Source organism: Fukomys damarensis, unplaced genomic scaffold, assembly GCF_012274545.1.
Source record: "Fukomys damarensis isolate Sample0158 unplaced genomic scaffold, DMR_v1.0_HiC HiC_scaffold_5, whole genome shotgun sequence".
Lineage (NCBI taxonomy): Eukaryota > Metazoa > Chordata > Mammalia > Rodentia > Bathyergidae > Fukomys > Fukomys damarensis.
Genome location: NW_022900917.1, coordinates 11,055,536 through 11,080,069, shown reverse-complemented (window position 1 = coordinate 11,080,069; position 24,534 = coordinate 11,055,536). Strand labels below are relative to the sequence as shown.

Sequence of the window (24,534 nt, the reverse complement as noted above, 5' to 3'; positions counted from 1 at the left end):
CTCATCCCCATTTACTCTGAAACCTCTTCTGAATTCTTAGAACTTTACCCCTGGCTATTAAAAACACACTCCAACCATCAAAACACATAATTACTCTTTTAGCAATTTCCACTAGTTAATCAAAAATTTATGCATTCCTAACACAGCCTTAAATTTTATATGACTAATTCCTAAACCTTAACATAGTTATTGCTTCATTAAATTGTTCAGTGTTTTGTGTGCACCCTGTAGTGGGTTCGTGTAAAACTCTTTAATTTTTGCGTCTCTTTTGACATGTTTTATGAGACAGGATGCCATTCTGATTACACAATATCATTACGAAGCTTGGATGCTTCACCTAGGAATAGCAGGTCAGTTTTACTCTGCTTAGTGATTAGCGAGGAGTGTTGGGCAGGACTCAGTTCTCATCAAAGCTCGGTGGGAATGAAGGCCATGGAAGTGTCGGTCCTAGAAGGGCACGGAAAGAGTCAGGGCTCCACATATTTTCATTCCAGATTGAAGGCATGGCCGTTAGGCTTCACTTTTTCTAGGGTATTGGGTGTGTGAGCAGCGGAAAGGCAGTTCCCTTTTACAAATACGAGCAGATGGCTTTGATGAAAACCATCCCGTCTGCGGACAGACACAAAAAAGTCCTTCACCATCCCCTCTAGGCGGATGTCCTACTCATTTCTTTTCTTTCCTAATTAAACTACCATCGTTAAGAGGCATCAAAGAACTCTACAAGCAAAGGTTTCATCAAGGAGAGTCTCTGTATAAACTCCAGAGGAAGCATCCAGCGGATCGTTACAGAGTTATCAGCCCCCTGCAAAGTTATAAATTAAAGAATCAGTGTGCTATCAAGTGGCAAAGAGCACAAAAGGAAGGCAAAGACTGGGTCCTCTGCTGTCTTCAGAGCGGAGCTCAGTGACACATGTTGCAAGTACACTAGTCTTCGATTCTTTAAGGTTTAATAAAAAAAATGGTTAGTGGAAGATAAATTACACCTTAGAAAATCAGATCATGTGCTCTGTGAAGTATGACTTAGATTCTACCTTTAGCTGGAGAATATTAGTAACACATGAGAACTACTTTTGAGACTGGAAAGGAAAATTTGTACTTTCTACATGAATTATTGCCTCATTCAAAATGTTCTTGCTCTATATAGTTCATATTTTTAGCAATCTTCTGTGAAATTTTCCCTTGAAGTGTTGTCCCTAGCTGAACTTCCATCCACTGGACTGGGAGACATTAATGTCTCCTTTATCGAGGTGCTGAACAGATGTTACAGATTCTTCCATGAAAGCAATTATCACTCCTTATTGTAATTATTTGATTACATTATATTCTGCCCCACTGGGCCAATGGTTCTTAAAGGTAGGAATTGTTTCTTAATTACTCTTCTGATCCTCAGTAAATGAAATACCGATTTTCTCATGGTAGGACTTACACATTTGAACAAGCAAATGAATCCTTAGTTATTGCTGAGGAGAAAGAAAGGCAAGCTTGGCAGACTGAATTTAAGCCGCCAGTTTTTACAAATACAGAGCGCCGTGGTTTTGAAAGATGAAATATCTCACAGGTCAGAGGAAAATGCAGAGGAAATAAGGCTGGAGGGTGCTGAGAATGACAAGTGGGGAAATGCACAGTGCATGCTTCTTAACAGAGCAAAACCCTGAAATAAAACCCTAACTGCGATAAAACAATAGAAGTACTGGTCTTAAAGTTACACTTGTTATGACTCACTCTAAGGTACTCTTAACTCTATGTATGTTTGTGGGGTGCACCATAGCGTAATAAGTGCTAAGAAAAAAAGGGATGATAGAGCTCATGTAAATAATTTATTATGGACCTATTTGTGTTTTACATTAAGCCCTGACAGTACTGTACTTTTCATATTTCTGCCCACCGCTTCACTCCATTATAGATAGAGAAGTAGTCTCCAAGATAATTTTGTTTTCCCCAAGGCACTTTTCAGTAAGCAGCAGAAACTGTAGAATAAGATCTTTTCAGCTCCAAAGACTATTTATCTAAATTGAGATGGAGGAGGAGGAGCCCCATGACAGAGATTAATTCTCAGGTAATGTTGAGGATGCTTTGGTGGAAGCCACTCAACTGGTTCTTGTTTTTTCTTAAATCCCAATAAAATACTTTGTTTTGGATATTTGAGCAAGTCTTTTTGAGTTAGTTTTTGACTGTTTAAAATAACTTTTCAATGTATGACCGAAAAAATATACCACAAATGTTTAAAATTTAAAGTCACTACAGTGGAAGACACATAGCCATTGCCCGCCTTCCCTCAAAATGCTCTCCCTTGCTGCAAGCACCGTGTCCTTGCCACTTGAGGAAGCAGTTGAGGAAATCCTCTTTTGTGCTTTTAGTTGCATGCTCGTGAGTGCTTGGATAAAAAGTTTCATCCTTTGTGGTCATTTTGGTGTAAACAAAAATTCAGAAGTCACAAATGTCAGGTCACTGAGTAAGGTAGATGAGGACACACTACAATGTTTTTATGAGCCTGCCTTGCCACTAGATGGCATTTGGCCCCATCATTCACTGTATTTGGCATCATGTCGTGCAAAAAAATAAAACAGGACTTCTAGTACTGCTTCAGAAAATGGCAAGAATGAAGGAAAAAGTGCGTTCAAAGTGAACAGGAGTATTCTGAGGAGAATTAATGGCAATGTGTCTTTTAATGTAATAATGTTTTAAAAATTTTAACAATCACCATATTTTTCAATCAGCCTTGTGTGTCTTTTGACTACTTCACATGTAACATTCCATTTCCTCTCATTACAATAAAGTGTTTTTAAAGAAAAATGCAAATCAGCTGGGCGTACTGGTGCACCCCTGTAATCCCAACACTCAGGAGGCTGAGGCAGGAGGATCGCTGTGAGTTCAAGACCAGCCTGGGCTACATAGTGCGTTCCAGGTCAGTTTCAACTACATAATGAGACCCTGTCTCAAAAAACCAAACAAAACCCCCCAAAAAAGAAAAATGCCAATCATTTTTGTGCAGTATCACCTGTTAACAAGCTCAGGCCTTAGAACTAGGGAATGGTTGAAACCCAACCTCCCCAGCACATCCCATTTACTCTGGAGGCACATCGCTTTATTGCCTTCTCCTGTATCTGCATGTCCTGTGAGCCTCGATTCCAACAGACCTGCTCCTCTTATCAGCCTATCTTTTCAATGACATCTGTATAGGAAATAGCTTAGGAGATTATAAGTCGTGTCTTCCACCAGTGAAGGACAAGTTTGCTTATCGCCTTGGGAGCTAGATATTTCCCTCTAGAACAAAGAATTCTTGCTGCTCATTATAAGGATTCAGGTTCCCAGGCTCAGGCTCTGTCCTCTATAATACCACTTTGTATGCATGCGGGTCTCTCATACACTTCTTATTATTTTGTAAGGATCGGGTACTTCTATGAGTAATAAACTATCATTTATTTCTGACCTAAGAATTTTGAGTCTTTTATCACCATTCATAAAATTGGTTGAGAAATTTGTTAACTTGCAAATAGAATAAAATCTCAGGATCACTTAATTTCTGATGCTTGTTAGCTGAGTAATCTTAAATAATTATTTTTAAATATCTAGACTTCAGTCCTTATTGTGAAGTTTAAGGAGGATAATACCTCTAAATTGCTGAGCACATTTTTAATGTCAAGTAAATAGCCAATACTAGTAATAGTAGTAAGGAAAACTGCACCAAAAACAGCACTGTAGCAGTAAGAGCAGTAATAGAAACATCAGCAACAAAAGGACACAACACTCAGTGTGTAAAACTATATAACAGATATTTCACTACTTGGCAGATGTATTCTATCTTATTTAATCCTTAGGATGAATGGACTCATAGCCTTAAATTTTTTGCTCTTGTGATTAAATGAAGCAAATGAGACGCAAGTTGTTGATAAGATTTGTCAGAGGTAATTAACATGCTAATTGAGAATCGTGAAATAATAATTTAGCTGTGTCTTATTTCCCGTGGTAGTTTCCACATGCATGTGTGGTAACATGTTTGCAAAAAGGGTAGTAGTTTGGATGTACAGTTGGACATTACTATGGGAGAGGGACTAGACAAACAGGTTAAAAAATGAAATGCAATACATTAGCGGAGAAACAATATTGGTCAGAATTTTGTGGGCAAAATTTGTCTATATATTTAGCTGAAGTTGAACATGTTCTATTTTCCAGACTTTGTACTCCAAAACTTTGTCTTCATTCTTAGGTTAGTGTATTTCTCTATAACACAAAGAATCTTTCTGGAATCTGTAAGAAACTGTTCAGTACTACTAATGTCGTCAATTCTTAGAGCAAGTGCTCTGAAATATTTAACATATTCAGAGCTGTAGCTAATATTTCTCAGTGAAAGCAAAGTAATAACTTTGATAGCCTAATTAAATTTCTAAACATTATAAACTCCATATGGTTGTCTAATATGTAATAGATTTGTGTATGTATACATCATGTAGGCATAAATATGTGGCTAAATTTTGAGATGTTTTGCAGGTTCTTGCCAAAAGTCATATTGTACAAGCAAGAATTTAGCATCTTTGTATTTTTGACATTCAGTATGTCACACACACACACACACACACACACACACATTTATAATTTCATAGAAGGAGCAAGCAGGAAATGTTCAATTATACTAGCTAATTGCAATTCTTTTAATGTGTTTTCATTATGTCAAGCAAATTTTTAATCATTATAAAAATACTGTTTTTTGTTTTGTTTACCTCTGCAGATAGGAACAGGAAAATCCCACGAGGCTGTGTTAACTGAACTGGCTATGCAGGTGAGCTGAGGGTGGCCGTCCAGGATATATCCAGTTACACAGCTGTAGCGGATCTTGTCCCCAACATCAAACCTTGTACCATATAATACACCTTTGGGTGGAACTCCAGGGTTTCCGCAAGAGCTACTCTGCAATTCTACAGAAGAGACAAAAAGAGAGAAAAGAAACACTTGAATATTTTAAATTTATAACATTATATATAGATATTGATATCATTTTTCCTCTGGAAAAGAGCCCCAGAAAAGAAAATATCTTCTATCTCAATACATACAACAGTGAAATATAGAAAGAAAAACTTCAGTTAATATATTTGTAGGGTCTTTAAAAATTACATCCTTAAAACTTAGTAATAAGCAATTTTATTTTCATTTATGTGATCCTCAGTGCTTTGGTACTTTTACTGAACCCCAAGTCATAAGCATTTATGTAGAAAAAATACATACTTTCAGAAAAAAATTTGTGTTTAAATGGAAATAATACAGATAGCATACAGTGAAAGTGCACTTGTTTTTTTAATTTAAAGAGCTCAGGCCAGGCGTGGTGGAGCATGCCTGTAATCCAAGCACTGGGGAGGCTGAGGCAGGAGGATCGCTGTGAGTTCGAGACCAGCCTGGGCTACACAGTGAGTTCCAGGTCAGTCTCAACTACATAGTGAGACCCTGTCTCAAAAAAACCAAAAAAAAAAACATCCCCCCCAAAAAAAAACTCAGACTAGAATTATAGCTTTATTATTAGATTAACCTTTGAGTGTATAAGATGAATTATAATAAGTGCATAGATTGACATTTTAACTAGATGTCTGCAAAGTGTTTGATCAGAATGTATTACTGTATTAGTTGATTAAGAGTAAACCAGTACACAAATATGAGACTTGAATTTTTTCATTATATAAAAACATGAGTATTTTAATTTAAAAATAGGAGAAAATATATAAAAATAGTAGAATTTGCAGAATAATGAGATTAGGGATGAATTATTCTTCCTTATCCTATTTTTTCATTATATTGCATTTATGCTAAAAATAATAATCAATAAAAATAATGAATTAATGGGAAAATGCAGTATTTCATTTGGAGTAAAATCGATGGCTTAGTTAATACTATGTTACAAACGTTAATTTCTTTTGAGCATTATAGTATAGCTTCATAAATACTTCATATTAAAATAACTAGATAGGGATATATGGCAGCTGTATTATTTTTGCAAAGTAAGAAATTAAAAATGACACTGCAATGCAATATGAAAAATTTTCCATTTTTTTCTTGCTATTCATCTAACTTGTGTAGTTACTAAGTTTCATGAAATATCATGTTAAATCAAATAATTATAACCTACAATAATGTTAAAAATATCACTGCCAATATTAAATAAAAATATTAAAACACAAAGTGATTCCTAATATGTAGGTGGAAGCTTACAAAAAAAATGGATAGATAGGCATTAAAACTGCTTTCACAGTTCAAATTTTGGTAACTTTATTCTCAATGAACTTATAGTAATTTGAAGAACATTTTAAAAGCTTACTATAGTTTTGCTTATAAGCTTCCCAATGTTAGTGAAAGAAAAATCTTCAGTGATCGATTTAATTGAGGAACAGGACATTTGTGGAATTTTTATATATTTTTGGAGATAAAGATATTTAGTTTTTAGTATGAAATCATACATACATTTTAAGTTTCTGAAGCCTCATAAAAGTGAAGAATTAGACTAATATTTACTGTATGTCTGTGATTTGTATCAATAGTAGGCAATTGCCTTAATATCGTAAACTAATATTTGAAAATCATTGAAAATATCAGTAACCAAGGTTATTTCTGATGCCTCACTTTACTATTTCTCTAATACATATGATGCATAAGCATTTCCAGGAAAGCTTAAAATAAATGTACTGTATGAGAAGTTTAAGCACCTTCTTTAAAAAATCCTTTAATTTGAACAGTAGTTTGCTTTGAAAGCCTTCTTTTTTTTGGAAATGCATTTGATTAATAGAGGAGATGCTTGCTGCAATAGATTATGAGGTTAATAAGTTTTGATAAAATGAATAAGAATTCCAGCCTTTGAATATAGTAATAACAAAGGAAATATTTTTAATGAAACTACCCCTTTTGGCCTTATAATCAATCCCCTCCTCTCTCTTCCACTCTCTAAACATAATTAAGGTCAAGACTTCAATTATCATAAAGTTATATATCTCAGAGAAAGTAGTTTCCAAGTTATTTCTCAGGAAGCACTTAGGTGAGGAAAATAAAAGGAAAGAGAAGAAAGTGCTCGTTGTTATGCTCAGATTTAACATTGATTTAAATGAACAAACAAAGCTAGCCAGAATGAAATATTACTTAAATCAAATTGGAAAACACATCAAGTGAAGCATGAATGAATAGTAACATTGGATGGAATCTTAATAGATTTCCTCATCTCCTGCCTTATGGCTGAATTCTTCCTGAACCTATACACTGGTAAAAACTCAGGCTATTTCATGGTAAAATGGAAAGTAAATAATTCCAAAATACATCTGGTCTTCATCTTCAGGAATTCCTGTTGTTGCTTATTTATCACTTTTTAAAATAAGACCATCTACTCATCATGCACCACTTACAAAGTTCACATGCCTCACATTTGGGTTTCATGCGGACTAATTCTATAGCCTTTGCCCATGAATTCTTACTGTCCTCCATCTGGGACTGCTTTCTAAGCTGTCAGCTCGCTTTAAGACACAGAATAAAGGAATATATGTTGTTACCTAAAGAACTGCATAATCTACTATCAAATCTATTCTGATTTAACATCACTTCTTATACTTGATATTTTAAAAATAGTGCTGCATATTGAGCTTTTGAATTAAATTAACTTTTGATTAGCAACAGTTTCAGAAATCACTAGGTTACACTAATTTGATACATTCTTAAGAGTTTGACTATCAGAGATAAAATATCTGGCCACCTTCAGTAAAGTAAAATATAAACTAATAATACATGGTTCAAGTATTTATAATAAGTCTAAATATTATAAAACCAATGTTAAGGCAAGAGATTTAAGCAAAAAGATGAAGAATATTTAAGTAATTTATCAATAGTATATGTAAGATAGCAACTTCCCGTTGTTACCTCAATGTGTTTCTGGTATAAATTACATCTAAATTTAAGCAGTGGCTGAGTAGACTGCAGTTACCATTCCTTTGACCAACAATTGACCTTCAAATATTGATGTAAAGCTTTATGTGATTAAAATTAAACAATAAAAGAAGCAGAAAAGGCCTAATCTCCTAGTCCATCATGGTAATATTAAAAATCATAACTGGAGTAGTGGAGAGCAAATATTTAAAAATTATTTTGAATACAGTGCTCATTGAGGAATAACAAAATTTTTAAGTGAAACAAATAAGCGACACTTTCTATGTATTTCAGCCTCATTTGGATTCTTTTCTTGGATTCTGGGTCATGAGGTCATGTTTGTAAACAAAGCAGAAACACTTCAGTCAGCAGTTTGGCAAACTGACAAGATCACTGGAAAATGAGTCTGAAGACTTTTGTTACTGGCTGCCATGGGTCCTTGCTTTTCAAAGTAATGGAAATTAAAACCAAAGCTCAAATTTGTAGGAAAAAGGCTCTAATTAGAGAGAGGGAAGACAAGACAGGGGTCCTGGGTAGGTAGCTGGTACTCTACCATAGGGGATGAGACTGGCCCGCAGCCAGGATTCACTGGTGAGCAGGGTCCGGTTGATCGTTTCTCAGTTGTGGAATCTTTGTACCTGAGGGATGGTTCTATTCCCTGGAAAAGATGGTCTCTGTCTGTGATGATTTCATTCTTGTGGGGCTCTACTTTCCCTGGCATTCACGTGATCAAACGTTCGGGGCAAAGGCTGGAGACTTCTGGGTGTACCTGAACGTCCCTGTAGACTACTTAGCTCAGAGTCCTCATACTCTAAGAAGGGTGAAGTCACATCATTTCAGAGCTTATCAACCCTGTCTCGCCGGATCCTCTCTAAATGTTCAGCACACCCCATGCAGAGCTGAGAAGAGAACTGACCGAAGATTTACACTACAAACGGAAACAAAATGGAAGTCAAACTTTGTTCTACTTTAGTTACCAAATGGGTGTCTGTAAGCCAAGGTAGAGTCACAGCAAGGCTGGCTTTGATATCTCCAGAGTCCCGAAAGAAGACACAAATCTTTTTTACTGAGCAGCAGAGGAGGGCCCAGGATTATACCTTGAGTCTTATCATGTTAGGACTTCCAATTAATACATAGCAGATTTTTGGTTCAAGCTAGGTTTCCTTACAAAAAAAGCCTTAGATCATTCATCATTGTGTACTGCTAGGTAGGAAAAAAACAAAACAAAACAAAACAAAAACACAACAAACACACAGTCATTCTACAAGTGTTTATTAGGCATCTATCTATCTTTGGTAGTCCTCTGAAAATGCAGTCTTACAAAAGACAGAAATAATTTTACCCTCATGGACTTTAAAACTTGATGGCAAAAAGTAATTAACAAGCAGCTGTAGAATACACATGATAACATGTGGAGAAAAGGAACACATGTTATAACAAAAATATATAATGAGAAAATTTAATTCGTCTTTAGAAGATATCTGGAAGGTACTTCTTAATGAAATAAGATGTAAATTGTAATCTAATTAGGATTTGGATTAAAAAATAAAAAAAACAGTGAATTATCTATCATAGTCAAAATCAGATAATGTAAGAAGCAAAGCATTACAATAGTTTCATGATTTGGCCATACAGTGAAAATAGGTTTCATAGATTCATTGGGATAGAATCTAGATTGGGGGAAAAAAATCCAAAAGGCTTCTTAGACATTCATAGAGTTAGTATCTTTTGAATAGGTTTTTAAAAAGAGGGGCTACTTCGTTGTTATATGGTGTGATTATGTAATCTCTTCAGAAGGGAATAATTCAGAGTAAATGATTGAAATCCATTTTAAATGTATGACTGAGCAAAGTTTTTATAAGCAACTACATAGACACTCTATGAGCTTACTAATTTCATACTAATCGAGTCTTCAATATGAAAATTTGTGCTAACAAATGTGAATAGCTAAATGACATATACATATTATTTTGAAGTAATAATATTAATTTTAAAAGGCGATTGATATAATCACACAAAAATGTATGCGAGTCATATGCTGAGTAAGCATTCAGTACATGGCAAATGTTATTAACTCAATAGACTGAAGCTTTATTAATATTATAGTCAATTTTGTATTGGACACATCTTAACTAGATGTGATAGTTATGGCCTATTAGAGCAAATATAAGAGGTATCAATTTTTTAAAACGCTAATGAAATTAATATGTTGGAAAACTCATGTCTTCATAAAATAAAAATACAGTAATTTAGTCACTGGTAAAATGTAAATGCTCCTAAATCATAAGTGAAATTGTAGGTCTAATTTCAACTTTTGGTAGAGAATTGTATAACCAGAGTCACACACATCTCTACAGATGTCCTTAGTTCATTTTTATCTACTGATTAATGTGATATAACAAGTACCACACCATGCACACAAATGAACAAATAATACTGTCAACATTTTGCAGCCAACAAAATCCAAATAAGTTTAAAAATTGAGAAGTTTAAAATATAAATTAAATCCAAACAGACAGCATCTATAAAGCACTATAGGGGAACAAATTTTTTGTCATGATTTCCTTAGAGAAATTCAATAGAAATCTATCAAGTAACTTAGCAAAAGGAGAGTGATTTAAACTAATAAACCTATTAAAAATCCTTGGCTCTAAATATAAAATCCTCAGTTTGTTTGGAGTACGTGGATAGTTGTGAAAGGCAAGAGATTGAGCAAATTACGGGGAAAACCTGACCTTGAAAATTGGAATGAAAAAATCTAAAGAAAGGATAAGAGACGCCATAACTACAGAATTCCATAATTATTCTGCCAAGAGATGAAGCGCGGTCCTGCTGAGATCAATTAACAATGCTTTAAAACATTGTAAAATTACATCTACTAAAGGAAGTAAAAATCAAGCTGTTTATACTTCTTACAGAAAATTAATCTCAAGGTTGTATTTCCCAGATGATTAAAAATAATTTAGGAGAGCATAACATCAAACTGAAGGAGAATGTTTTGTACCTAGTACCTCTCAGCCCGAGACTTCAAAGCACTTAAGCTAATACCTTTTCTAACTTTTTTGTGGTACAAAATTTTTTTTTTATTACAGACACTAAACCATCTCCACACAGGACATAAATGGTATAATTTGAGAGTTTATTTGGGGATTTTGGATTGAGTAAAGATTTTGTGGATATTTTGAATCACTTATGGCATCTCCTATGTCCCACTGGAATTTTCTTTCATCACGCATAGCTAAATGGAATTTATTTCTTTACACATTTCCCTTCTCAATAGTCTGAACACATTGAGAATGGGTGATCTGACTCATGTTTGTGTGCTGGGGAGTCGGCACGCTGTGTCATTGGCAAGCAAAAAGGAATTGTTATTTTTGTTCATAGAAAAATATAAAAGATGATCAACCCACAGAATTGTAAGAGCAAATATTCACACACAGTAGAGTGGAGCTGGTAATATAGAACAGAGCTATACTTATCAGGGATTAATACTGTAGCATTATAAGTGCTAGATGACGGGCGACATGTGATCTGGTGTGGTCAAATTACATAATTACACTATTCCAGGAAAATGTATTAACTTCTGTCAGGTATTTCCTACCTGTGAACATGATTCCTAAGGTTCTGGTCATACTGTGACCTCACTGTGACGTGATACACGGAACTCACTTGAAGCCACTTTTAACAATTAGAAAGTGATCATGCAAAATTTCTCCTTTTGCTAAGCAGAAGAACAAATGCTCACTTTTTTATTATTACTTTAACTTAAAAAAAGGGAATCCAAATAAATGATTGGTAGATAGAAAAGAAATAATAACAAACCTAGCTATTCTGCCTAAAAGAAAAATACATTCCTAGAGCGATAGCGGTGGTAGGATGAGCACTGATTGAAATGTACTTCTAACAGTAGGAGCAAAGTCTGTTGACACAATATTTTAAAAATGTTAAGATAAATCTTAGGGTCAGCTGGAAATATTTCTAAGGAGAGGATGTAAGAAGAAAATAGAAAATAGTAAAATTTCAAATGCATAGATATATATGCTATCTAGGTAATATCATACTGTTAATATTGAACATTTAGATAGAGCCCACAAATGATACAGAAAAACATTTGACTCAAATTGAAATTAATGGTCAAATATAATGCAGAAAATAATTTGTGTGATATATAAAGCTGGATGTTTACCGATAATTTATTTAACTTTTGAATAAGAAGCAATTAATGTTCTTTCAAGTTCATATATCTGTGCCTTTTATTTGGTAAAAAAAGTTATCACCTGAACTAAATTTATAAATATTACATTTTTTGTTTTTTTAAAGTACCAGTATATTAACATAGTTGGGTGAAAATGTCATAAAATATGAAAAATTGTATGATGGTTAGGTACCAAGCAAATGAAGCAAAAATATAGAAAGAAAGTGCCACACTCCCCTTGAACTTTCTAAAAATGTAAAAAATAGAATGGGGTATCATTTGATAGCTTGATTCAGATTAACAAAATTCTGAAGAGTCTCCTTGACTCATGACAGAATTGGGGCAGTATCTGTGTTAAAACCTTGGCATAAAAGTGATTTAGTTCTTTAAAAAGATGTTAAGCTGTTAGAGAATAATTCATTGGATTACATAATCATCAGATATGATGAGTGAGAGATGCCATTGTATTTTTGAAATCAATCCATCATTAAATAATTATTAAACCCTAAGACATAAATATCAAAGAGCTATAACAAATACAACACCATATCTATCTTATGGGAACTTACAACTGCATAATATGACCTTCTAAAGATTAAATACTAAAGCTGATTTGGTAAGCTGAAAATTTTAAAAGGCAATTCGACTTATTATATACTTCTTATGAAAGAGAAAAATTGTAGTCTGAAATAAGTAGGATTTTAGTTGGAGCAGCTTAAGAGTCTAGTAAGTCGTATCAGTAAGACCTGTACAGCAGTATGCTGATACACATTAAGAGATATGCAAAACAAATTGGCTTGAGTAGACACTGTCTATGAAAAAATACAAAATGAACTTTAGAAAAATATTGGAGGATCATACTTCATACAACTTGATATGAGTTGTTTGGGATCTTTATTAAAATGTTGCTCCTGCTGCAAGCCCCAAAAATGAAATGGCTGAAATAAAATAGCAGTTATTTATTTATCTCTGTGTCTCTCTGATTGACGTGGGCAAAGAAGGATAAGGCTTGAGTTATCAGGGAGCTGGATTTCTTCCATCTGGCATTTCTGGCATTTCCACTGCCTTGCCTGCAAAATAATACTAGGTTGCAGCAAATGTTGGCTTCTAAGCTGTTGGGATTGACTAAGGTGATTTTAGGAAAAAGAAACATGCCTTCCATTTCACTGCTGACAAATCCTACTGTCATGACTGCATCTTCTTCCACTTCCAAGTTTTTTAGGAGACACACTCCAGTTTTTTTGGTGGTGTTGTTTTAAGAAGGCCAACTATAGTTCGTTATCAATCAGAGACTTGGTTGAGCAGAAAATGAACCCCTATGTGAGAAGGCAAAGAACAAAATATTTCACAGTCCAAAGCCATGGAAATTAATAAATCCTCTTAGATAAGAGACATGAAGAGCTACCTGCCCTGACTGATTCTGGTCTGCAACATTTGCCCTGTGGCTTTCATTTTCCCCTGAATATCTTCCATACCCACATTTTTTGTGCTCAGTAGAACAGTTTATCTTAGGGGTGTTCAGCTCTACCTTTGCTAATTCCGATTTGGTGCTTAAAATTATCTATGGTGTTGAACAATAGAAAAGTTTTGAATCATGGAATTTATGTAGCCAAAACTCCTTCTAATAATTTATTGGCAATTTGAATTTATTTGGCTCAAACTCCCTTCGATGAGTTGTGACTTATTTTTGTGTGCCAGTGAACACTCCCTGTGAGCCCTAACTTGTTCTCATCTTGTCTCACATTCTCTTTTTAATTGGGACTATCTTGAACTAATATGAAAACAAGTTTAGCCAGGAATGCAACAATCTTCCTTTTATCTTGACCCCAGAGCTACTTTATATCCTTGTGTTAAGAAAGTTTATGGGAGGTCGGGTAGACAATACTCCTTGCTATGCAGAAGCAGCTTGTTTTTCTAACTCCTAAGTCGCCAGAATGATAAAGTCCATCTTCTTCACTCTCCTTGAAAATAGCCAGTTTATGCCTTATCTCTTCTCTTTGCCGTGAGACCTTCCCATGGGCATCCGGAAACAGACAGTGTACTTTCCCATGTTCTTTTCAACCTCATCCCGTAGAGTGAGAGCCTCAGTGTTCTGCCCTCAAACCTTCACAAGAAATTGCTTCATCCAACACTTATCATGCTATGCAGAGTCACTGTCTAGCCAACTCATACTATCGATGCTTCCTTGCTATTAGTCCGGACTGCAAAGCGGTGACACATATTTTAGATTGTTATTTTTAACACATCACAACTAATGCAAATATTTTATCACCACCATAAATTCCTTTTAGAAGACACTTTTTTAAAGTATAAAAGAACATAATCTGATGTCTAAGAATAGGCTCAAGGCTCAGCCTCTCCACTAACAGAGAACTAGCTGCGTGAAAGGACTGCTGCCCTCGGGCCACCCGCGGGAATTAAGCTTAACTAGAGTCTCTGGAACTGTAAAGGGTGGAAAGCAGCTAAAAGAAAAAGACTAAATTACACCTCAAGGATCAGGGAGGGGCCTCTGCAAAAAGCAACAACAGACATGAACTGCAATTTATCCACAGGAATCTGGATAGTAAGGGACACTGGGGCAGTAAAATTGTACCATTCGTAATGAAATCAGTACCCAGAATCTGCAAGGACATTGCATGCACTTAGATCCCAAGTGTAAAATTTCACATAAATGCATATATTTAGTGGAATTTAATTCAAATTCACAACAAAAGAATCTCAGGAATGTGGTTTTGTTTGTTTCTCATTTTCAAATGCAAAAATGAAATGAAAATTGAAGAATAATTCAGTCATAAGGCCTTACATTTAGGTGTCTGTCTCTCCATTATATTTCAGTTTATAGGTTAATTCTATTAAAACACTCCCGACACTGCCCAAACACACATACAGTCAATCTCTTCAGTTCTGCTTATGTAAGAAAGTTCAGTATCAAGATCCTCTGTCATCCTCTTAAGGTTCTCCTCTGCTTTATTTCAGTCAAATATTCACTGCCCCCAATGTTATGTGTATTCTTGCTTCACAGTTTTTTTTTATACCATTCTGAAATACCTTCTATTTCTTCTTTGCCTATCTAGATGGTTCTATCCTTCAAAATCCAAAGCACTTCTCACCTTCTCCACAAGGTTTTCCAAGTTCTTTAGTCCATGGTTAAAAAAATTTCCTTTTCATACAATGGAATACTACTTAGCCACAGAGAAACTAGAGACATTTATAGCTAAGTGGATGCACATTTATAGCTAAGGCCATATCCTTGAGTGAAATTAGTAGGACTCACATGCGTCACTACCAAATAGTTTCTCTGGTGCGAAAAACTGTAAATGTAAATAAGGATCAAAATGTATTATTGTTATTGTGTAATAGGAAGAAAACATCTAAAGGAGTAGTGGAAGTAAGAGGGTTACAATAAAGGTAAGAAGGGGAAAAAAATTTGAGAAAAGCAAAAAAATGGAAACAAAGACTTTGAAAATAGGGAAGGGTGGAGGGGGCAAAGGGAGGGCAGGGGAATGGGGAAAAAATATGAACCAAGATACGTCAATTTAAAGACACATCGTTCAAAATCAATGATAAATGTAATTGTATTGTACACCTAAAATGTACCAATAAAATTAATGGGGAAAATTTAGCTTAATTCAAAGTATGGGAGAGAGAAAAAAATGTAATGAATCCCAATTATTTCACGGTCTCCTTGAAGACAGAAAAAGTTATTGATATTTGATAGAAGCAAAATAGAAGACAGTAAACCCTGTGGGAACAATGATGGTGGGGAAGTAGTAGCCAGTGCTGAAATACACTCCTGAACACCAAGGCGTATGGGAAATCTTGACTATTTTATGCTTCAAAGCGATGTTCAACCTTTCCTCCCTGCAGAGAAAGCTCTTGTGAGTTTGGAGAAAAACTAAAAACAAGCAGAAAGACTTGCTCCAGTTTGTTTATATCCTTGTAGTTCACAAATCTGGCTTTGATTTCTATCTCTGCCAGTTTTATGTGACCAATGAGGATTTTAATACTTTATTGTTTTTGGTACTATCTTCATTACTGAGATTTATTTAGGCTGCATGTCATTAATGGGAACTCACTATGACTTTTAACTCTGTTGAGTTTCTTGCTATTACTGTATACTAATGTTCATTTAATGGTTGCTTATTTCATGCTGAAAAGACGGCCATTTATGCATGAACTCATTTTCCTCAGAAAATATGTATGCACGAGCCTTGAGTTTACCAAATATGCCTGATTTCATCCCAATGGAACCACATAACATTTAGCAATGGCAAAGGTTTCCCAATGATGCATTTATGTTGTTATTCAGTTCATTTATCATCACTGAGATATTAACAATTAGAATGTGTTTTACCCCTTTAAGCACTGATATCCACAACTCATGCTAACTAATTCTATTACTGGGTACAGCTCGTGGTATAGTACAGTAAGATTTACTTCACCAAAGCTGTGAAAAACTAATTGGAAGCAATTATGACAATTATCTGTGTCTGCAGTGGCTTGCACTAGACTTTTCCACTGTCAAACTGCATACAGTTTTCCCTGATATGACCTACCCAATTGCATTTCTGGGTTTATTCAGTGAGCAAGCATACTTCTGATTAAAATTAACAGGGGCTAGGCATGGATTGAGAGAGGACTGTAGTTATTAGGGTTATAATATGAATATAAGAGAGAATTAAGTATCATTGGACCTTCTTATTTTAATTAAGTACCACAAAACTCTTAATCAAGCCTATAATTAAATTTAAGAGGAAGAGTATTGTGTTCTAATTGTCATTATTAATAACATGCTTATTTATGCATGCAAACTCTATAATGGCATGTATCTCCAAAGGTTTTCTGAATGACAATAACATTCTGCATAATGAGACTATTATGAAATGGAATCTTGCAAAGAATGTCAGATGAAAAAATAGCTCAGATCTCAGAACTCTTTGTCCTAAATTTTTCTTTTGAAAAATCAGAGCAAATGATATAAACTTTCACAGAAGAATGTCAATAACTGTATTCTGCTTTTTTCCAAATAATATTTTGATCTCTGTGATAGTAATATTTTTATAATTTGTGTAACAAAAAGTATTCATGCACCTTCTGATATAATTAATTCAGTGGTTCTTTTAGCTTTATTTTTTATTCCATGAAGTTTACTGGTACATTTTAGCTGTATATTATGATCACATTCATCTTTGGGATCTGTACCTGTACAGGAAATATCTAGGTTCTTGCTGTTTCTCCATTCCCTTTCTTTCCCTTCCACTCCTCCACCTCTCCCTATTTACAAAAACTTTGTTTCTGTTTTTTTTCCTTCTCATACATTCTCCTTCCCTACTTTTCTCCCCCCGCCCCAAGTTCCCCTTCCCTTTTGGACCATTTCTTCCTATTTTACATTATCTATTATACATTTTAGTGCTCATTTACTCATGTAGTTTCTCACATCAGAGAAACTACATGGCATTTACACACATGTGTCCTATTTATTTCACTTAAGAATATGGCTTCAATGAACATCCATTTAGCTATAAATGCCTCTAGTTTATCATTCTTTATGGCTGAGTAGTACTCCATTTTATGAAATAAAACACATCTTATTTAGCTAGTCACCAATTGATGGACATATGGGCTGTTTCCAAGATTTAGCCACTAAAAATATGGGTGCACATATATCACTGTGGTATGATTTTTTTAATTATTTAAGAAGATACCCAGCAGGGGAATAGCTGAGTTAAATGGGACCTCTGAATCTAGCTCTTTAAAGAATCTCCACACTGATTTCCACAGTGGTTGCACCAGTCTACACTCACCAAAAGTGGAGAAGGGTTCCTTTCTCTCCACAGCCCATCTAGCATTTGTAGTTGGTTGATTTCTTCATAGCAGCCATTCTTTCTGGAGTGAGATGGAATCTGTATTATTTTTCATCTGCGTCTCTCAAATGACCAGTGACGCTGAACATTTTTTCATATGTTTATTTGCTACTTCTATTTCTTCATCTGAGAAATGTCTTTATTTCAGATGCCTATTTTTGGATTGGGCCTTTACATTTGGGGGTTCTGACTTTATTAAATTCTTTGTATTTTTTAGATAGTAGTTCTTTGTCTTAGAAATAGCTAGTGAAAAATTTTCCTACATTGTGGGTTGAATCTTAAGTCTGTTGGTGGTTTCACTTTCTGTGCTGAAGCTTTTTAATAAGATGAGATCCCAGTTGTTGATTATATGCACTAGTTCCCATGTGGCTAATTTTGTTCATAAAGTTTTCTCCTATGCTGATGTCTTCAAGAGTCCTACCTAAGCTATCTTCCAGCAGGTGTAGTGTTTTTGTTTTAATATTTAAATTTTGAACCATTTTGACTTTAGTTTAATGCATTGTTAGAGATATGTCTAGTTTTAATCTTTGGCAAGTTAAGACACAGGTTTCCCAACACCATTGATTAAAGAGGCTATCTTTTCTCCAATGAGTGTGTTTGGATCCTTTAATAAAGATGAGGTGGCTGAGTGTGTCTGGAGTTGTTTCTGCATCTTCTAATCTATTCCACTCCTCCTTGAGTCTGTTTATTTGCTAGTACCATACTGTTTTATCACAGCAGCTTTGTGGTATAGTTTCGAGTTGGGGATTGGTGATACCCCCTCCCTTGTCTTTTTTGCCTAGAATTGCTTTTGCTATTCTAGGTCTCTTCTGGTTCCAAATGAATTTTTGCATTGCCTTCTCTACATGTGAAATATGCTCTTAGGATTTCAACTGGGGATGTATACTGGTTCTTCCTACTCAGGAGCAAGGGATATCTTTCCATTTTCTGATATCCTTTTTGATCTTTTTTCAGAATGCTGTAGTTTTCAAAATAGAAACATTTTACTTCTTTTGTTAGATTGATTCCTAAAAATTTCATTTTCTTGGATGGTATTTTGAAACAAAAATTGTTTCCCCAATTTCTCTCTCAGTGAGTCTGTTGTTCATTTGAAAGAAGGCTATTGATTTTTGAGTGTTGATTTTTTTTTAATCCAGCTACTCTACTGAATCTTGTTATTAAGTCTAGGAGTTTTTGGTGGAGTTTTTGGGGACTTCTACATAGAGTATCATGTCATCTGCAAATAATGACACTTTAACTTCTGCCTTTCCTATCTTTATTCTGTTTGTTTCTTTTTCTTGTCTGTCTGCTGTCACTAATGCTTCCAGGACTATATTGAACAGGAGTGGTGATAATGAACATCCTTGTCTTGTTCCTGATTTCAGTGTGAAATATTTCAGTTTTGACTCTGTTAATACAGTGTATTACATTTATTGACCCATTCTGCCAGTCTATTTCTTTTGATTGGTGAATCGAGACCCCTAACATTACTGGTTATAACTGATATGCATTGACTTACCCTTGTCATCATCTTTTCCTGTGGTTGGATCCCTCCCCCTCCCCCTTTCATTTAATTTATTTTTATGCCTGATGGATTTATTCTTTGGGCCTCCTTGGCTTGTGATCCTCATTGTCTCTTCCTAGGATATGGTTTACCATTTTTTGGAGTGCTGGCTTTGTATTCACGAAGTTCCTCAGGTGCTCTTTGTCATGAAAGTGCCTTATTTCTCCATCAGTTTTGAAAGATACTTGTCAGGGGATATCAATCTAGGGTGGAGGTTGTTTTCTTTTAGGGCTTGAAATGCTTTCCAGTCTCTCCTTGACTTGAAGGTTTGTGTTAAGAAGTCTGCTGTGATTCTGATGGGCTTTCCTTTGTATGTGATTTGTTTCTTTTCTTTTTTTTTTTTTTTCACCATGGCTAGGTGGCTCTGCTGTCCCTGGTAGACAACATGGCAGGAGCTTGCAGATGCCAGTCAGACGATCTCGATTTCAGCGCGTGAGCCCACCCTCGCCCACTGAGATTCAAGCTGGTTTCTGGCTGTGAGGCTGAACTTGAGCTCCCTGAACTCTCCACAGTTCTACTGCAGGTTCGAGCCACGCTTTATCCCACAGCAAGTCTGGTTTCCCATGGGAAGTGCTGATCCCACCAACCCACCAACCACTGTAGTCCACTGGGTCTTCACGGTAGTGTCTCTCTTAGCTCTCCCTGTGGGCTTAAACTTTCTGACTTCTGGGCTGAAGATCTGGGAACTTTCCTCACTCAGCAGTCTTCCCTATGTCTCTCCTCTGTGATCCTGTCCGCATAGCTTTCTCAGCTGCTGTGGAACCTTTTGCTGTGTCCATTGTCCCAGTGTGAGGGAGGAGGGAGTGTTCCCTTTCTGTCACCAGCTAAGGCCCCTTGTCAGCCCAGTGTATCTGGTCTCAGAGGACAGTGGATGTCTCCAGCCCTTGCAGTCAGGGCCCTGGGTGGGCCCGGGAACACAGTTTGGCTGGACCTGTTCTCTACTTCACAACCCAGATTCTTTCAGTCCGTTGACCAGCTGCCTGCAGTCCACCATGGCTGACATCTCTTCTCTTCTTTCTCTCAGGGCAGCAAAGAGGCCCTGGGAGAAGAGACCAAAAGCAAAACAAGTGTGGGGAGTGGGTCAGTGCCCCTGACCAAATGGTAAATGAGACAGGGCTGCTGATTTCTACTTTTTGATTTACATTCCCTGGATCTGCTGACCAGCTGCCAGCAGTTCCACTCTGCTGTGTCTGGACCGCTTTTCCCTTCTGTCTCTCTGGGCTGCAGCACAGCCCTGGAGGTGCAGCACCTTTGGACTGTGGAGTTCAAGTGTGCGCTTCTGTCCCAAATGGCTATCACATTCCAGTTGCTGACGCAGGAAGCTTCACTTACCAATTTTCTTTTCTTCTGCAGTGGACCTTTGGGGGACTGCTGTCTGGCATTTCCACTGCTGCCTCTGTTGTACAGGCCTCTCCTATTCCAAGTCAGGAACTGTGTTTCTCAATGAGTGGCTGAGTTGTTTTCTCCAATCCCCACTGGGTCCAGTGACTTTGTTCTGTGTGATTAATGTAATTCTTCTGTAGCAGTGGATCCTATTTTCTGCTCCTCTGTCTGTTCCCTTGATGTTCTGGAGTGCCCTCAGCACCTTTTTTTTTGGGGGGGTGGGCTTCAGGTTGATGATTTCCAAGTATCAGGCCCTTTATCCTGGGAAATCTGTGCTAGTGGCATTCACTGCTCCACTATTTTTCTAAGTCATTTTAACATTAAAATGAGATTTATTCCTTGATTTTACCATTATATGCATTTAGAAATGATTTTAGTACATATTACAAGTTCATCATTTTTCATTAATTAGTTCATGTACTATTACATAATAGTCACTTGTCTATTAAGCATTTAATGCACATCACATATGGTCACTAGGCATTGGAGATATAACAGGAAAAAGTATCTGCTCCTTTCCACATGGCATTTGTGAGCTAAATTTGTCAGCAGGTAGTGAACCAGGAATCTAGATAGTATACTAAATGATAAATCAAATGATTAATGTATTATTAGGAGATAGTAAATGTTGAAGAGAAATATTAAGAAAAAAGGGGGAATAAAACTTGATGAAAGATTCCAGGAAAAGTAAACTAACACTGCAAATCCCTTGATGTTCCTGGAGCAAAATGAATGTCCACTTTAGGCACAGTGTCCACTTTAGGTTCAGTGGAGTGGACTAGGCCAACAGTGGGCAGAAGCTTGCTCAGATAGTTCAGACAGTGCCAGGCAAGGGAAGTCTTCAAAACCTTTGCAGGCGTATAATCAATGCATTCATCTGATGATTACCACTATCTCTCAAAAAAAATTTTAGTCATTTTCTATTTCCTAGTATTGGGAGATTTTTCCTATTTCCTAATATTTGGGGTTTCTCTTTTTCTTTGGTTGATTTTTTTTAGATAAATTATCTCCCCATAGTGAGAAAGAAGATTTAAGCTTTTCCATCTCCCCATATAGTATCTGTCTTAACATATTTTTTCCTCAATTTTGTTTGACATATTCAATGTTAACATTATAACTAGGAGACTACTGTAAGTGCTATTATCAAAACTATATATTATATATGGTTTATGATTTTGTTCTCTTTTAAATAAGTGTGTTCTCCCTGTAGTTAATAATTTCCTCTTTTTAAAATTTTTTTACTTATTTAATGTTGAGCAACAGCTTAATTTAAACCCTTTGTCAAATGTCTTAAACTTCCCTCAATACAGTTAGATGGAACAGTTATGGCACTTCTAGAAGACAAGAATATAGAAATGTAATCTTCTTTATATTGAAAAGTTCATGTCTATTCTATGTTGGTACCAATGAGAACTTGTCAGGAATTCCCATTAAAATTTCTAAGTTGAATTCTTTCTTATATCCCACAATTTTTTCTTTCTTTATTGCTGAGAACCACTAGTAACTTCCTGAGAATGGATGTTTAAAAGATAAATAATGCATACCTTTATATCTTCTACAATCCTATACTTCTTTGCATACCCTCTAATAGTTCTGATGGGTATAGAATTCTGATATGGAAACCACTTATGTCATCATGTAGACATCCAAACTCTGTGCTAGTGTTGAAACTTTAAAATTTATTAGTGTTTAGAGTTCTGCCATAGCATTGGTAAGTGTGTGCACACACTGGGGAGCAGCTGTGTGGACCAGAATCCTGTGGCGACAGGCAGGACCAAGCCTGGGCCCCACCCCACCCCAACCCCAGATATGTGGGCACAGATGCCCAACCACAGCCCACTTAGAAAAGAGTTGCACAGGGTTGAAAGCTTTACTCAGAGTCCTGCCATAACATAGGCCTCAGCCAGGGGCCCACCTGGAAAATAACTACACAGACCCACAAGCAGCAGCCAGAGGCTTGCCCTGATACCACTGATAAGTGTCTGGAGACCCTAGCCAGAAGCCTACACAGACAACAGGAACTGGTATACACAGCCCCCAACCAAAGCTCCCCTCACCCCCGAACAACAGCTGCATAAGGGCCCCAGTGAGAGGTACACCTAGATACCATCTCAAGTGTGCACAGTCCAGAATCCCCTGCAGCCAACAGGTTAGCAGAGGGATATAAAAAGCCACCATTCTAAACCCAGGAATTGGTGTACTGGGGAGCAGCAGAGTAAAGGCTACTCAGAGGCCTGCTGAGAATTGAAGACCACTGGGTGAGCAAAACTTTTCCTCAACAAAGACACAGCAGACTGCATCTGTTGAAATGAGAAGACACAGAAATAAGTCTCAAAACCAGACTTCCAGATCACCTAAGGCAACCCCAAATAGAAACAAGATGGAACAATCTGATACTCAACCACCTGGACTCCCTGAACTGGCAATGCAAGAGGACCTGGAAAAAATGAAATCAGAAATAATTTCTCAGATAACAGCAGAGATTGTGCCCATAGTGCAAGACATGATTAATAAATCTAGAGCAGACACAGATAAAAAAATAGAGGAGCTGAGAAACATGATGGAATCCTAACATAGGAAACATGGAATCCATAAAACAGATGCAAGCAGATTTCCAAGATATTAAAAACTCCATTGAAAGTTTATGCACAGAACAAGCCAATGCAAGACAGAATTTCAGATATAGAAGATAGGATTGCAATTATTGACCAGGAAAAGACAAATCTCTTAAAAATAGAGCGTTCCATCCCGCAAAATCAGAATACACATTCTTTTCAGCTGCACATGGATTATTCTCCAAAATAGACCCCCATACTTGCTCATAGAACATTTTTAAGTAAGTGCAAAGGAATTGAAGTTATCTCCTATATATTATCAGACCATAGTGTGATGAACTTGGAGATCAACAGCAAAAGAAACCACAAGAATTTCATAAACACGTGGAAATTGAACAGCATACTTCTAAATAACCAATGGGTCACAGAGGAAATTAAAGAAGAAATCAGACAGTTCCTACAACTAAATGGCATTGATAATACAACATATTGGAATCTATGGGACACAGTGAAAGCAATCTTATGAGGGAAATTCATAGCAATGAATACTCATATTAAGAAAACAGAATGTGTTCAATTACACAATCTGATGCTAACCCTCAAGCTTCTCGGGAAAGAAGAGCAGGACAAACACAAAGCTCATACAAGGGAGGAAATTATGAAGATCCACGCAGAAAATAATGAAATGGAGACTAAGAAAATGGTACCAAAAAAAAGTCAATGAAGCCAAGAGTTGGTTCTTCAAAAGGGTAAACAAAATTAGCCAACTGTATTAAAAAACAATGGGGGGAGGACTAAATCCATGCAATTAGGAATGAAAAGGTGAGATTACAATGGACCCAGAAGAAATCCAGAGGATCATCATTACTTACTTCAAGAACCTATGTACCAGTAAGAGAAAACAGAAGGAATGGACAGATTCCTAGATTTGTAAGAATTACCAAAGTTGAACGAAGATGACTTAAAAATTCTAAACAACCTAATACAATCAATTAATTGAAAACATAATCATAAATTTACCAACTAAGAATATTCCAGGTCTTGATGGCTTCACTGCTGAATTCTACAAGACATTTACAGAAGAACTACTGCCACTCCTGTTTAAAT

At 36.1% G+C, this 24,534-nt stretch overlaps 1 protein-coding gene across 2 annotated transcripts in view; it reads right to left on the bottom strand.

Annotated features, from left to right (window-relative positions):
* Csmd3 (CUB and Sushi multiple domains 3) overlaps positions 1-24,534 on the bottom strand; it is a 1,090,649-nt gene that overhangs the window by 846,175 nt on the left and 219,940 nt on the right. For both annotated transcript variants that reach the window (XM_010619527.3, XM_033759931.1), the window contains exon 4: positions 4,719-4,913. In XM_010619527.3, the coding sequence (XP_010617829.1) occupies positions 4,719-4,913 (195 nt within the window). The remainder of the gene's footprint in view (positions 1-4,718; positions 4,914-24,534) is intronic.